The sequence below is a fragment of the Stomoxys calcitrans genome, chromosome 1, assembly GCF_963082655.1.
Source record: "Stomoxys calcitrans chromosome 1, idStoCalc2.1, whole genome shotgun sequence".
NCBI classification, from domain to species: Eukaryota; Metazoa; Arthropoda; class Insecta; order Diptera; family Muscidae; genus Stomoxys; species Stomoxys calcitrans.
In genome coordinates this window covers 207,203,149-207,215,989 of record NC_081552.1, presented here as the reverse complement: position 1 = coordinate 207,215,989, position 12,841 = coordinate 207,203,149, and the positions used below count along the sequence as shown (strand labels likewise).

Genomic DNA, 12,841 nt, shown 5'->3' with positions numbered 1-12,841 from the left:
TTGTTAGAAGCTGTTCGCGTGAGACCACCTTTTTAAATCTGCCTTGAATTGTATCATAGTGCATCACATGGCGAAACTATTAAAGGTGGTCTCATTTGTACAAAAACCACAAATCATATTATGCAATCCGCCATTTTGGAGAGCGTATACACACGTGTGCGTACATGAGCAGAGAATATGCGAGAAAGAAGATGATAACTAAAAGAATGCAAACAAAAATCCTATTACCTGTAAACAGCTGTTTGCGTGAGACCAAATTTCTAAATCCGCCTTGAGTGCATAGTTTTTTTTTTTATGTATAGGCGATCAATACCATTATCAGAAACGATAACATGGCTACCAGGTACTCGGTTACTTCTTTCAACTGACAAGTAACAAATCTTTACATGGAAACACACCATAATGTCTTGTTGCTTTTGTTCTGCATTACTTTTCATATTGTTGTTGTAGTTTTGCTGGCTACAATCAAGACATTACGCGAAAATACAAAACATTTTAACTACGCCTTTTAAGAAAGGAACAACAACACGGATTTAGAAAAATAAATTTCCTTAAAAACGTAAAAACAACCTAAAACTCTATTTTGGCGTACCAAAAAGCAATTCCACGTCGTAGTTTTGGTAGCAGTTTATGCCTTTGTTTTGTTTTATTGGTGGGTAAGTGAGCGTATGGTAGAAGGTGGACTGGACATATTTTTGCTTAATTGAACCAATACACTTTCCATTCTAAATTTCTGTTGTCCATTGATTTGTTATTATAAATTATAGTTTTTTTTTCTTTTTCAATAGATTTTGTTTTCAAGCCTAGCATTGTTGGTAGGTAGATCGTGTTTTGGAAATACGAAATTTCATTTGCAAAAAAAAAAAAAAAATTAAATGCGCCTATTTTTAACATGATGAGGAAGAAGAAAGAATAGAAAGAAGTTTGTGACTGAAATACAAAGGAATTCTGTGGATGTGCAATAGATATATGCGTATCAAACCCGTACAAGGCTTCGTAAGTGAAGTTGATCCATTATTACTGCCTTGTTTACCACTACATATTTCAAGATATTTTGATACATGAATAATAGGTGGATTTTGGTGCAACTAAGAGCACGTAAGTCAACAGTGCCTGTCCCTAACTCTACAGGTATAGAGGACCATAACCTATGCTGATCGTGAAAAAAGAAAAGTTTCTTTACAATTACTTATTGAGTTGGTGATTACCGAACACTAGCGGAACGAATTTCTAAGCGCCTCGATCTTTTGCGCTCCTTCTCTTATCTCTGACACACAGTTTCGAGAAGTATTTCACCACTTGGTATTCTATTATGGTCGCCTTCGAAAACCTTCTTAGCTGGAGCTCATTTATTCTGACAACATGAGCTAGCCGACGCAACCGTTGTATTTTGATACGTTTAGCAATGCAAACGTCGTCACACAGCTCGTTCTTTATAACTAAGGAATGCATATGCGTGACGTGGTATAACAATCCTCGATTATAGCGAAGAAATTCATTTCGATGAAGAACCTTCTCATGACTAGCTAGCTGGGGAAAAATAATTAGAAACACAATTAGAATTGGATAACTTGACTATACTACGGCTAAAGCAAAGCTGTCTGATAGGGCCCCAAGATTAAAGAGACTAGCCCTAACATTTACAGGAATCGAAGTTCATAGCAACAATACCATGAAATTGCATTAAACAATCTATTTGGTTGGCAATGTTGCATTACTTCCCTTCCCTGTCCTCAACCTGTCTTTAAATACTCTTATAGTTCCCGATGTCTGGAAAATTGTCAGAGTGACATCCCTTGTTTGCTTTTTTTTTCTGACTTTGACAACAGACATCAAGTATTTTGGAAAAAGAATAAAGTGGCTGAAGATTTGGTGGCGAATATTTTCAAATTTCTTGCAGTGGCAAGTTTAGTAAGGGGACGTTTAACCAACGCGGGGTCCGCACCCATATCGTACAAACGTCCGCATAACATACGATCTAGAATGGACGAAATAGGTGATAGCTAGAGTTTAAGTTTGGAGACCACCGTAGCGCAGAGGTTAGCATGTCCGTTATGACGTGACGCTGAAGGTCTGGGTTTTCAGCGGTAGTTATACTCTCCCAAAGCTGGCGACATTTGTGAGTCAAAAAAATGAGCAAATTTGCGTCAAACAAAGACTGATTTTTTAAACGAACGACGTACCCTATGTGAATTTCCCTTCTATATTATGATGTCTGTTATCCCCGGGGAGTAAAAACCTTGGCAATTGGTTTTTTTTTAATTAATTAACCAAATTTTTATTTCTATTTTCAGTTGCGTTTATTATATACTCTAAGTAAGATATAAAATATACCAGTTGTATTGAAGATATAAATCTATAAACATTGTCGATGATGAGTTTACTTTTTCGGCCAGATATGGATGCTGGTGAAGTCTTTGTGAATTTTAACCAAAATATAACGTAAGTTAATATGGTTGATCACATTTATATGTGAGCACAATTGTGTTATTTTTTTTTTTTGTTTTCTAATACATTACAGATCTCTAGCTGTGGGTACCAAATCGGGCTACAGTCTATACAGTCTAGGATCTGTAGATAATACCTTAGACAAAATCTACACATGCCCAACTGAGGAAATATTTCTTATTGAACGTCTTTTTGAAAGTTCTTTGGTAGCTATCGTTTCGCAAAGAGCTCCCAGAAAATTGAAGGTATTTGAATGAAATTTATTCGTTTTCCATTTGAACATGTTGCTAATATGGCAAATAAATTCCCATTCCAGGTCTGCCATTTTAAGAAACAAAGTGAAATATGTAATTACTCCTACTCCAATTCAATATTAGCGGTAAAATTAAATCGAGAACGTTTGATTGTGTGCCTGGAAGAAAGTCTTTATATACATAACATACAGGATATGAAAGTAGTCCATACCATACGCGATACACCATGTAATTCAACTGGTTTATGTGCACTAAGTTCTTCTTCGAATCATTGTTATTTGGCATATCCGGGTAGTGTAAACTCTGGAGAAGTGCAGATCTTCGATGCCATCAATTTACATGCTAAAACAATGATACCAGCTCACGATAGTCCTCTAGCTGCATTAGCTTTTAGTCCTTCGGGTACAGAAATTGCAACGGCAAGTGAAAGAGGCACTGTAATTAGGGTTTTTTCGTCGCTAGATGGCTCTAAGCTGTTTGAATTGAGACGAGGCCTTAAACGATGCGTTTCCATAGCATCGTTGTCGTTTAGTACATGTGCTGAATATCTGGTCTCAAGCTCTAATACTGAAACCATACACATCTTCCGTTTGGATCGCAGTTCTACGGAGAGTAATGATACCAAACCAAGTTCTGATGATTGGATGGGGTATGTATATCATAAGCATATTAATTTTCCTATGTTCTTGGCAAAACTTTCGTCGGAATTAAATGTAGTGGTTTGGTTTATTTTAAATTTAGTTGCTTTAACTTTTTCCTTTAAGTGCTTCTGTACATTTTTTGTTTTTACCATATATATGACCCATATCTTATGTTAATTATTTTTTAATTTTCTTTTCTATTTTTTCATATTCACCAAATGTTATATGTTCACACTATCACTACCTACAACTCTTGTACTCTTTTGATTTGCACCTACATATCTATGTAACTCTCATAATAACTATTGTGTGTCAAAAACACATCCTGGTCATTGTATAATGTCTTCAAATTTCAACTACATCAACCAAACAAAAACACCCACACATAAATAAAACTTCGCGTCTGACATTTCAAAAAAGTTACTCGTTTTTTAGATTCCTTAGCAAGACTGTATCCAGCTATTTGCCAACCCAGGTTACAGATGTCTTTACTCAGGGACGTGCATTTGCTTCGGTGACTTTGCCCGAGGCGGGTATAAGACGTATGTGTGCCATATCGAAAATTCAGAAACAATTGAGGTAAGTAAAATTAAATTTATTTATGCTTCAATACCCTCCACCATAGAAAAGGGGGTATACTAATTTCGTCATTCCGTTCTCGAAATATGCGTCTAAGACCCCAAAAAATATACCTGTTGGCTGAGATATTTGCAGGAAACTCTTTCCTGCCGAATAGCAATGACCCACTTCTCTCAATCGAAAATGTATCTGGCGTCATGCCCCAAATATTTTTTCCAACTCGTGGAGTTAAAAGGGTTCTAGAGAATCTAGACGTAAATTTATCCCCGGGCCCGGATGGCATATCAACACTTGTCTTACGCAAGTGTTCTTCGACGGTCGCTCGTCCATTACGCAACCTTTTCAACCTTGCCTACCGTGCGGGAGTCTTCCCGGCGCATTGGAAGGTTGCGAACGTTCAGCCAATACCCAAGAAGGAGAGCATGGTTAATCACCATCTTGTGAGGTATTTAGAGTCTAATGGCCTTCTTAGCGACCAACAGTATGGGTTCCGCAGAAATCGCTCTACGGGAGACCTCATGGCACTTCTGTCGGAACGTTGGAGTCGCTCAATCCACCAGTTTGGCGAGAGTATGGTTGTGGCTCTGGATATCTCCAAGGCATTTGATAGGGTCTGGCACGGTGCACTACTATCAAAGCTTGTGGCATTTGGTGTCGGTAATGGCTTCGTTCGATTTTTTTTTGAACTTTCTCAGAGATCGCACTATTCGAGTCGTTTTAGATGGGTTCTCATCCAATGAGCATAAATTGACCGCAGGTGTACCCCAGGGCTCTGTTCTTTCTCTTCTCTCTTTTTTTTCTCTTTTTCTTATTTTCATCAACGATCTGTTGGGTCAGACATCGAATCCGATCTACTCATTTGCGGATGACAGTAATCTCTATTATTCGTACTCATTCGACCATAGGCCGAGTCTTCGAGAGATTGAGGACAAGAGGCGGGTTATGGACGATGCACTCCGCTAGGATTTGATGGCCATTTCTGAGTGGGGTCGAACGAATCGAGTAGATTTTAATGCACGGAAGACTCAGTGCTGCTTGTTGTCACACAAACGATACGCTGACTTATTACTATCGTCTTTATTTACCAACGGTGTAGATGTTGAGCAATCAGAAGCTCTTGATGTTCTGGGCATGAAAATACAAAGTGATGTCCGTTGGGCTAAACATTTATTTGAAGTATCGAAAAAAGCATTCAAGTGATTAGGCTTCCTTAAACGGTGTAAGAATTATTGTACTTTGCTCCGTCTGATCTTCTTAACATCTACACTACTTTCATAAGGCCGAAAATGGAGTACAACTCACATGTATGGGCTGGAGTTTCAAAATCATCCGTGGAGCTACTGGACCGTGTACAGAGGAGAGCGATGGCGTTGATTAGGGACAGTGGGGTATCCAACTCTATTGCCTACCTTCATCATCGTTGCAATGTGAGTTGTTTTGCGCTGTTCTATCGGTACTTTCATGGTGTGTGTCTGATATTCGTCTTCTTATTCTTGATGTAAGGATGTATGTCAGGGATACTAGGCATTCCACGAACTCACACCCGTTATTATAGAGAGAATTCTTATTTAGCCCGAACCGTTCGTATGTGGAATCAACTTCCGGCTAATGTTTTCCCCACCCACTTTGACATCCAAAGATTTAAGACAAATGTCAATAAGCATTACATCCTTTTCCACCTCTCCAATTCCTTACTTCCTCTCGCCAACGCAATGCACTGTATTCATAGGGGACAACCACTGTGTGTTGGCTGACAGAAAAAAAAAATCTTGATCGTCATGACATTTTAAGTCGATCTAGCCTTGTCCGTCCATCTGTGGAAAGCATGCTAACTTTTGAAGGAGTAAAGCTAGGCGCTTGAAATTGTGCACAAATACTTCTTATTAGTGTAGGTCGGTTGGTATTGTAAATGGGCTATATAGGTCCATATTTTGATATAGCTGCCATATAAATCGATCTTGGGTCTTGACTTCTTGAGTCACTAGGGGGCGCAATTGTTATCCGATTTGGCTGAAATTTTGCATGTGGTGTTTTGATATCACTTCCGACAACTGTGCCAGGTATGGTCTAAATCAGTTGATAATCTGATATAGCTGCCATATAAACCGACCTTGGGTCTTGACTTCTAGAGCTTCTGGAGTGTGCAATTCTTATCCGATTTGGCTTAAATTTTGCTTGAAGTGTTGCGGTGTGACTCCCAACAACTGTGCCAAATATAGTTTAAATCGGTTCATAACCTGATATAGCCACCATATAAACCGATCTTCCGATTAGACTTCTCGAGCCTCTAGAGGACGCAATTCCTATCCGATTTGATTGAAATTTTGCATAACGTTTTTCGTTATGACTTCCAACAACTGTGCTAAGTATGGTTTGAATCGGTTCATAACCTGATATAGCTGCCATATAAACCGATCTTGGGGTTTGGCTTGTTAAGCTTCTAGAGGGAGCAATTCTTATCCGGTTTGGCCGAAATTTTGCCTGGAGTGTTTTGTTTTGACTTCCAACAACTATGTCAAGTATGGTCTAAATCAGTCAATTTCCTGATATAGCCGCCATATAAATAGATCTTCCGATTAGATTTCTTGGGCTTCTAGAGGGCGCAATTCTTATTCAATATGGTTGAAATTTTGTATATGACATTTTGGTATGACTTCCAACAACTGTTCCAAGTATGGTTTAAATCGGTATATAACCTGATATAGCTGCCTTATAAACCGATCTCCCCGTTTGACTTTTTGAGCCTCTGGAGGGCGCAATTATTACTCGATTTGCCTCAGATTTTGGAGGTGGCGTTTTTTCTATGACTGGTGTGTTTTTCTATTTGAAACTGTCATTCAATGGTGTGGTTTGAATGGTATTAATTGCGAAAACGCATCTATGATACAATTACCACATTAGCCACGCTCGACAACCCTGACTATTAGCTGTACTTTTTCCCAGTGCAGGTATTTTTGTGTAATCCCAGACTTTCTTTCTGTGGCAAATTACACTTCTTCCGTACTACATATGATTTTGTGCAACTGTTAGAAGTTGTATAGATGGCTTCGAACGCTAGACAAGGGCAACGGCTCTCGCTGTTGCTCCATGTGCCCAGTTTCGAATCCCGGCCGGGCTCTGCCGAATCTTTTTCATTTTTCAAATTTTTTGCCTGTTAGGGCGAAGATAATTAAATTTTAAAATTTTTGTTTGTTTCTCTTTTGAGACGAGCTCATTGATCGGAGATGCAAATGGAAAAGGAAAGCCAAAGATAGCAACACGTCTTTGGTTAGCAGACTTTTCAACCATATTAGGTGTGATGGCTTCAAGGGCCGTGCGTTGGTATGTTGTATTTGAATCGAAGAACGTTCAGACTTTGTTCTTGCTACTAAACATCTCGGTTCTCCCACACACACACACACGTCTTTATTTTTCTCTATTCTTCTTGTGGAATAGGTGTGTTTTCTTTTTCATTTTCTACCGATACTTTCCTTTTGCCATTCCGCTGCTATACTATCATCTCGCTTCGCATTCTGTGATCGCCTGGATGTTCTTATGCAAAACTGTTGTTGTTGTTGTTGTAGCAGTTTATTGTGTTCTATCTTTCGTCTGCTTGATTCTGTTGAGTGTCAAGAACCAGGAACTCTGCGACTAAGATGGGGTGCATCCACAGGGATCTGGGTCTGGGTCCGGGCAGTTAAACAGGTGAAGTGTATCGTGCGGTCCCTGGTTACAATCGGGACATACATCTTGCACGTCGGCATCAATCCTAGCTCTGTGGGAATTGAGGCGGCTGCATCTGCCGGAACGTAATTGAACCAGAACCACTCTGGTTTGCCGGGGGAGGTCGATTTCTTCGGGTGCAATGGGAGGCGGTCGTTCTCCAAGGACTACATTCACCCGGTAGCCAATTACCGCATCTGCTACCGTGTCTGCATGAATGTTGTTTAGACCCGCTTAATATGCCGCTTGATCTAGAGGTTCTCTCTTATAGCGCTGAACCTCACGCTCTAGATCGTGTAGATCTACCTTAAGGCTTCTGGGCGGTGGGTATCTATCCACAAGATGATGATTTGGATGGTTTCTGCGATAACTGCCCAAAGGTATGCAAAACTGTGCTATGGCCATGCAGCCACAGGGAGGAGAAGGAGGAAGGAACTCTGCTTGTGATTGGTATTGATCAAGTCTCGGTGACAGGGAGGAGAAGGAGGAAGGAACTCTGCTTGTGATTGGTATTGATCATGTCTCGGTGACAAGTTTGGCTCAAGGAGCAAGGCTGTCATTTTCAAGATTGGGTAGACTAGGATAGGTAAAAATCCTCACATTGAGACTACAGGCCGTGCAGTGGCAGGCGACTCAATAATGCCCAACAAACAGGGGCTGACGACGAGACAATCACCGTCTCTCTCAATATTGGGCTGATTAGGAACTTAGTCTCTGGGTCCCTAAAGTAGACGTCCAGACTTGTTCTCCCCTCTAGCTTTGAGATATGCGCATTAACTACCGTGTGGCAATACCAGACTGTCGTCAAACCAAAGTATCGTAGCTATTTGAGTGTTTTACCGGCCTCAAGGTATCCTTTTCAAAGCCTCTTCCTATCCAGTCAGATCTTCATCTCTGATATTTATTTATTGGTTCCAACATATAATAAATATATGCTCAAACACAGAGAAGAAAAAGCATTGGCTACTATGGCCATCGGCTTAAACAGTTAACAGTTTTAACTCAGATATTTAAATTAGATTGTGTTATAAAATTGAATACTATGTTGATGTTTTCAATAGATGGGTTCCTAGGATCTTCAGGCCTTTGTTATGGAGATGGAGATGGAGGATTCCCACACTTCGGACAAGAGTGATTTAAGTTATTATCTAGCAGTTGTCGACACGTTGCATTGGTATGGCCCATAGTAAGACGGCTAAAAATCCGAATTTTTTTCTATCAATATTTTTGGGGTAAACTGGCGTTTCGTTGCTAGAATTTTTTACACTGTAGTGATAATGTTGAATTAGTTTGCGATTGTTGAAGTGTTGTTTTTGAAGTTCCATAGTAATAGCCCTTTTCAAATCTATTCTTTCAATCAATGGATCTGTTATCAGCGGTGCAGAGCACCCATATTTAACCGCGGAGTCTGCATGTACGTTCCCGTTCAGACCAACATGCCCGGGTATCCAGAAAAGAATGATTTTATGTTTATATTCAATTACTTTGTCGCGAATCATATTAATTGATGACCAGAGGCAGTTTGAGATATTGGTGATGGCTTTTAAAACTGACAAGCGGTCAGAAAAAAATATAGTCTTCTTTTTTGTAGCTATGGCGTGATCAATTGCATGCAAGATGCCAGCTGCATCCGCCGTAAATATAGATGAGTAAGTAATCCCATGGCAGCCGGTTGTACGTACCGGATTGACCCGATGAATTCCTTCACATCAGCAAGGGCTGCCGCCTCAGTGTACCACACACTGCAACTGCAACAACAACATGAGTAGTTGTTTAAGCATTTTACCCCTAGCATATATCCAAATTTATCAACAACTGCATAAGAGCTGTTACCATCGTTCTTGGATGCGTCTAAATATAGATGAGTAGTTGTTTAAGCATTTTACCCCTAGCATGTATCTGAATTTATCAACAACGGCATAAGAGGTGTTACCCTCGTTATTGGATGCGTCTATATATAAGAACTGCCAGTCAGAATGTTGAGAGACGTATTTTCTGTGCAGCAGTATTGTTCTTGACAAAGTCCGCAAGAGAGAGAGAGAGATTACAGCTGTGTTCCAGATACATCCAAACAGGATATTTTAATCGGTATTTGGGTAGCTTCTCACTAAAAACACTTTTTGCTAATAGGACTTTGGAAACTTTACTATCGGTAATACTATCATTAAAAAACAACATCTTTGATAAAATTCTATTTCTAGAATCTAAAAACTTTTCCTCCAAAGACGGTAGCCCAGACTCTATAACTAAGGTTTTGATGGGAGTCGTACGAAAGGCGTATATGCTGCTCCAAATACAGTTATTGGGTTGCCTAAAAAGTAATTGCGGATTTTTTAAAAGAAAGTAAATGCATTTTTAATAAAACTTTGAATGAACTTTAATCAAATATATAATTGCCATTTTGTTCGATGACCTTTTGCCATCTTCCTGGCAAATTTAGTATTCCACCCTCATTGAACTTCTGGCCTTTATCTGCAAAAAACTGAACCAAGTGCTATTTTATAGCCTCACCATTGCCGAAAGTTTTACCATTTAAGGAGTCCGGCAAAGATCGAAATAAATGGTAGTCTGATGGTGCAAGGTCAGGGCTAAATGGTGGATGCATCAAAAGTTCCCAGCCAAGCTCACTCAGTTTTTGGCGAGTGACCAAAGATGTGTGCGGTCTAGCGTTGTCCTGGTGGAATATGACACCTTTACGATTGACCAATTCTGGTCGCTTCTCCTTGATGGCTGTATTCAATTTGTCCAATTGTTGACAGTAAACATCCGAATTAATCGTTTGGTTCCTTGGAAGCAGCTCAAAATATACCACACCCTTCCAATCCCACCAAACAGACAGCATAACCTTCTTTTGGTGGATATCAGCCTTTGAAGTGGTTTGAGCTGGTTCACCATGCTTGGGCCATGATCGTTTTCGACTAACGTTGTTGTAAACAATCCATTTTTCATCTCCAGTTATGATTCGTTTTAAAAACGGATCGAATTCATTGCGTTTAAGGTGCATATCTCAAGCATTGATTCGGTTTGTTAAATGAATTTCTTTCAATACATGAGGTACCCATATTAAAATTGACGCCAAACAAACAAATGTAAACAAAATTTCGCGCACTTTTTTTCTAAAGCAAGCTAAAAGTAACAGCTGATAACTGACAGAAGAAAGAATGCAATTACAGAGTCACAAGCCGTTGAAAAAATTTGTCAACGCCGACTTTATTACTACTATATTACCGACAATTACTTTTTGGGCAACCCAATATTATATAGGGAGTTTATTTGACGCAGGAAAGATTTTGGACTGTTTCCATACAAAATTAGACCGTAATCAATTTTGCTCAGTACTAGCATCGATTATTCTTAAAAAAAGCTCCACATATTGTATCATAACTTCGACTTGAAAACTTAACAAAAAGTTAAGACTGTGGTCAAGCCAAGGTAGCGTCGCTATTTGAGTGTTTAATACTCGACCGACCTCAAGTGACGACTCAGCCTTCAAAGCCTCTTGCTATCCAGCCAGATCTTCATCTCGAATATTCTGTAAAAATACGCTTCCCATGTTGTATCATAACTTCAACATGAAAACTTATCAAACCAAATTTACTTGTTTTCTTTCAGGCTTTTGATAGCTTCACAGGATGGTTATTTGTATGTATATTCTGTGCCCTCTGTTGAAGGTGCCGAATGCCAGTTGATTAAAAAACATGATCTACGACTAGACGACTGCTATGCTATTGATGTTCGAGGTATTTTTTTTTTTTTTTTAATTTATGAGTTTCTTTAGTTTTTTTATCGATTTTCTTTTACTTTTTCCCCCTCCGTTGTTTATTCACCAGTTTCACCATCTTTAGGTGTTTCAGCAGCAACGGGTGCTACCGCTGCCAATACATCGCCCAGCTCTTCGGCGGGCGCGTCCTCAAGCAAAGACGAAGCCGCCAACGCCGCCGCCGCCAAATCATCGCCTTCATCCAACAGTTATGCTGCAACAGTAAAAACTGATGGACAATCTAGCAACGCGTCATCTTAAATCTTATAAATTTTTTAATTACATTCAATAGAATATGTATACCATATATATATATTTCGATTTGCTAGGCATCATCAGTGAGTGGTCTCCGTGGTATATAAACATTAATGACAACAAAGAATAAATACTTAGTAACTTATCTGCCCTTTTCTAACGATGTACATGGTTCTTATGTATTCCAAATAAGTTATGCTTCACGCCTGTTTTTTTTTTTTTGTATTGAAATTTTCTATAATTTTTCCCTAAGAAAATCGATTTGGGCATAATAAAGGTTTGTGAGTGAGGTTTTCTATGTAGTTCAATATTAAAAATGTTGAACGCCCATAATGCTTTCATTAGCGTAATTTTTTGTCTTATGAATTACACGTAATTTTTTTTTTTCATTTATCATTTCTGAAAATTAACTCGTGTAAAATGGTTTTAATACTATTTTCTAAGACTATTATTATTTTAAGTATAGGTTTCTTATTTGCAATAAATTTAAAAGAAAATCTATAGAGTTTGTGAGATTTTTTTTATTTTTAGTTTTTTTTTTTGAATTTTTTTACAGCGACCAGTAAAAACTTTATTCATTCATATTAAAAAGTATATATGTAGATTCTATACAATACATACTACATATGTTTAGCATATCCCCAAATCCATACCCACCAACCAAAACACAGATCTACACATTTTAAATTTTAATTCATAATTTAATTCCCATGTAAATTAAAACAATTGCAGCGCCATCAAGAAACAAGATATAAATAAACATTATAATTGTTTGGAATAAAACGAATGTTATTTAAGTTTGTTGTTTCTTTGGGCCTCCCGCAAACATAGCGTAAGTGTAGGAAAGCGTGTCAGCTGTTTTGCTTTATGAAAACACATGCAAACGATTACCCAACGTCTGTCAACCGTAAACGGAAAGTAGAATTCAGTAAAAACAAAATTTTACGTTCCGTTTTTGTCTCATATGATAAAATTTAACAAACATGTTGAGTCTTTAAACTTTGTCACTCGTAATCCCGAATTGGGCTCTAATGCCAGCTCTTCTTCTTTCTTACGCTCTTTGGTGTTACCAGCGTCATTCTCTTGTTATAACTTATCTCATTATCCAATATTCTCACTCTCTCGAAGTCTGGCTCATGTTTGTTGGCAGCACAGTTTTCTGCAACTGCTGTTTTTTGCTGCGCATTTCTGGCTCTCAGTTT

General features: G+C 38.6%; 1 protein-coding gene across 4 annotated transcripts; it reads left to right on the top strand.

Moving 5' to 3' along the window:
- Nucleotides 1–432: 432 nt before the first annotated feature.
- On the top strand, nt 433–12,436 carry LOC106089846 (WD repeat domain phosphoinositide-interacting protein 2). Of its 4 annotated transcripts, none has more exons than XM_013255842.2 (7): nt 433–656; nt 2,295–2,442; nt 2,522–2,693; nt 2,765–3,351; nt 3,764–3,922; nt 11,237–11,364; nt 11,470–12,436. In XM_013255842.2, exons 2-7 carry the CDS (start codon nt 2,372–2,374, stop codon nt 11,643–11,645), a joined length of 1,293 nt encoding a protein of 430 aa, XP_013111296.1. In that variant the 5' UTR covers nt 433–656; nt 2,295–2,371; the 3' UTR covers nt 11,646–12,436. The 4 variants fall into 4 exon arrangements, with proteins under 4 accessions (XP_013111296.1, XP_059220244.1, XP_013111294.1 ...); XM_059364261.1 differs by having other exon boundaries at nt 435–652; nt 11,455–12,436; XM_013255840.2 differs by having other exon boundaries at nt 435–656; nt 11,455–12,436.
- Nucleotides 12,437–12,841: the final 405 nt, after the last annotated feature.

Bases quoted from the DNA above. Each gene is read 5' to 3' on its own strand.
- LOC106089846 (XM_059364261.1), top strand. From the start codon at position 2,372: ATGATGAGTTTACTTTTTCGGCCAGATATGGATGCTGGTGAAGTCTTT. The intron at 2,694-2,764 runs GTATTTGAATGA...TTCCCATTCCAG, and splicing joins GAGCTCCCAGAAAATTGAAG to GTCTGCCATTTTAAGAAACA. The intron at 3,923-11,236 runs GTAAGTAAAATT...GTTTTCTTTCAG, and splicing joins AAAATTCAGAAACAATTGAG to GCTTTTGATAGCTTCACAGG.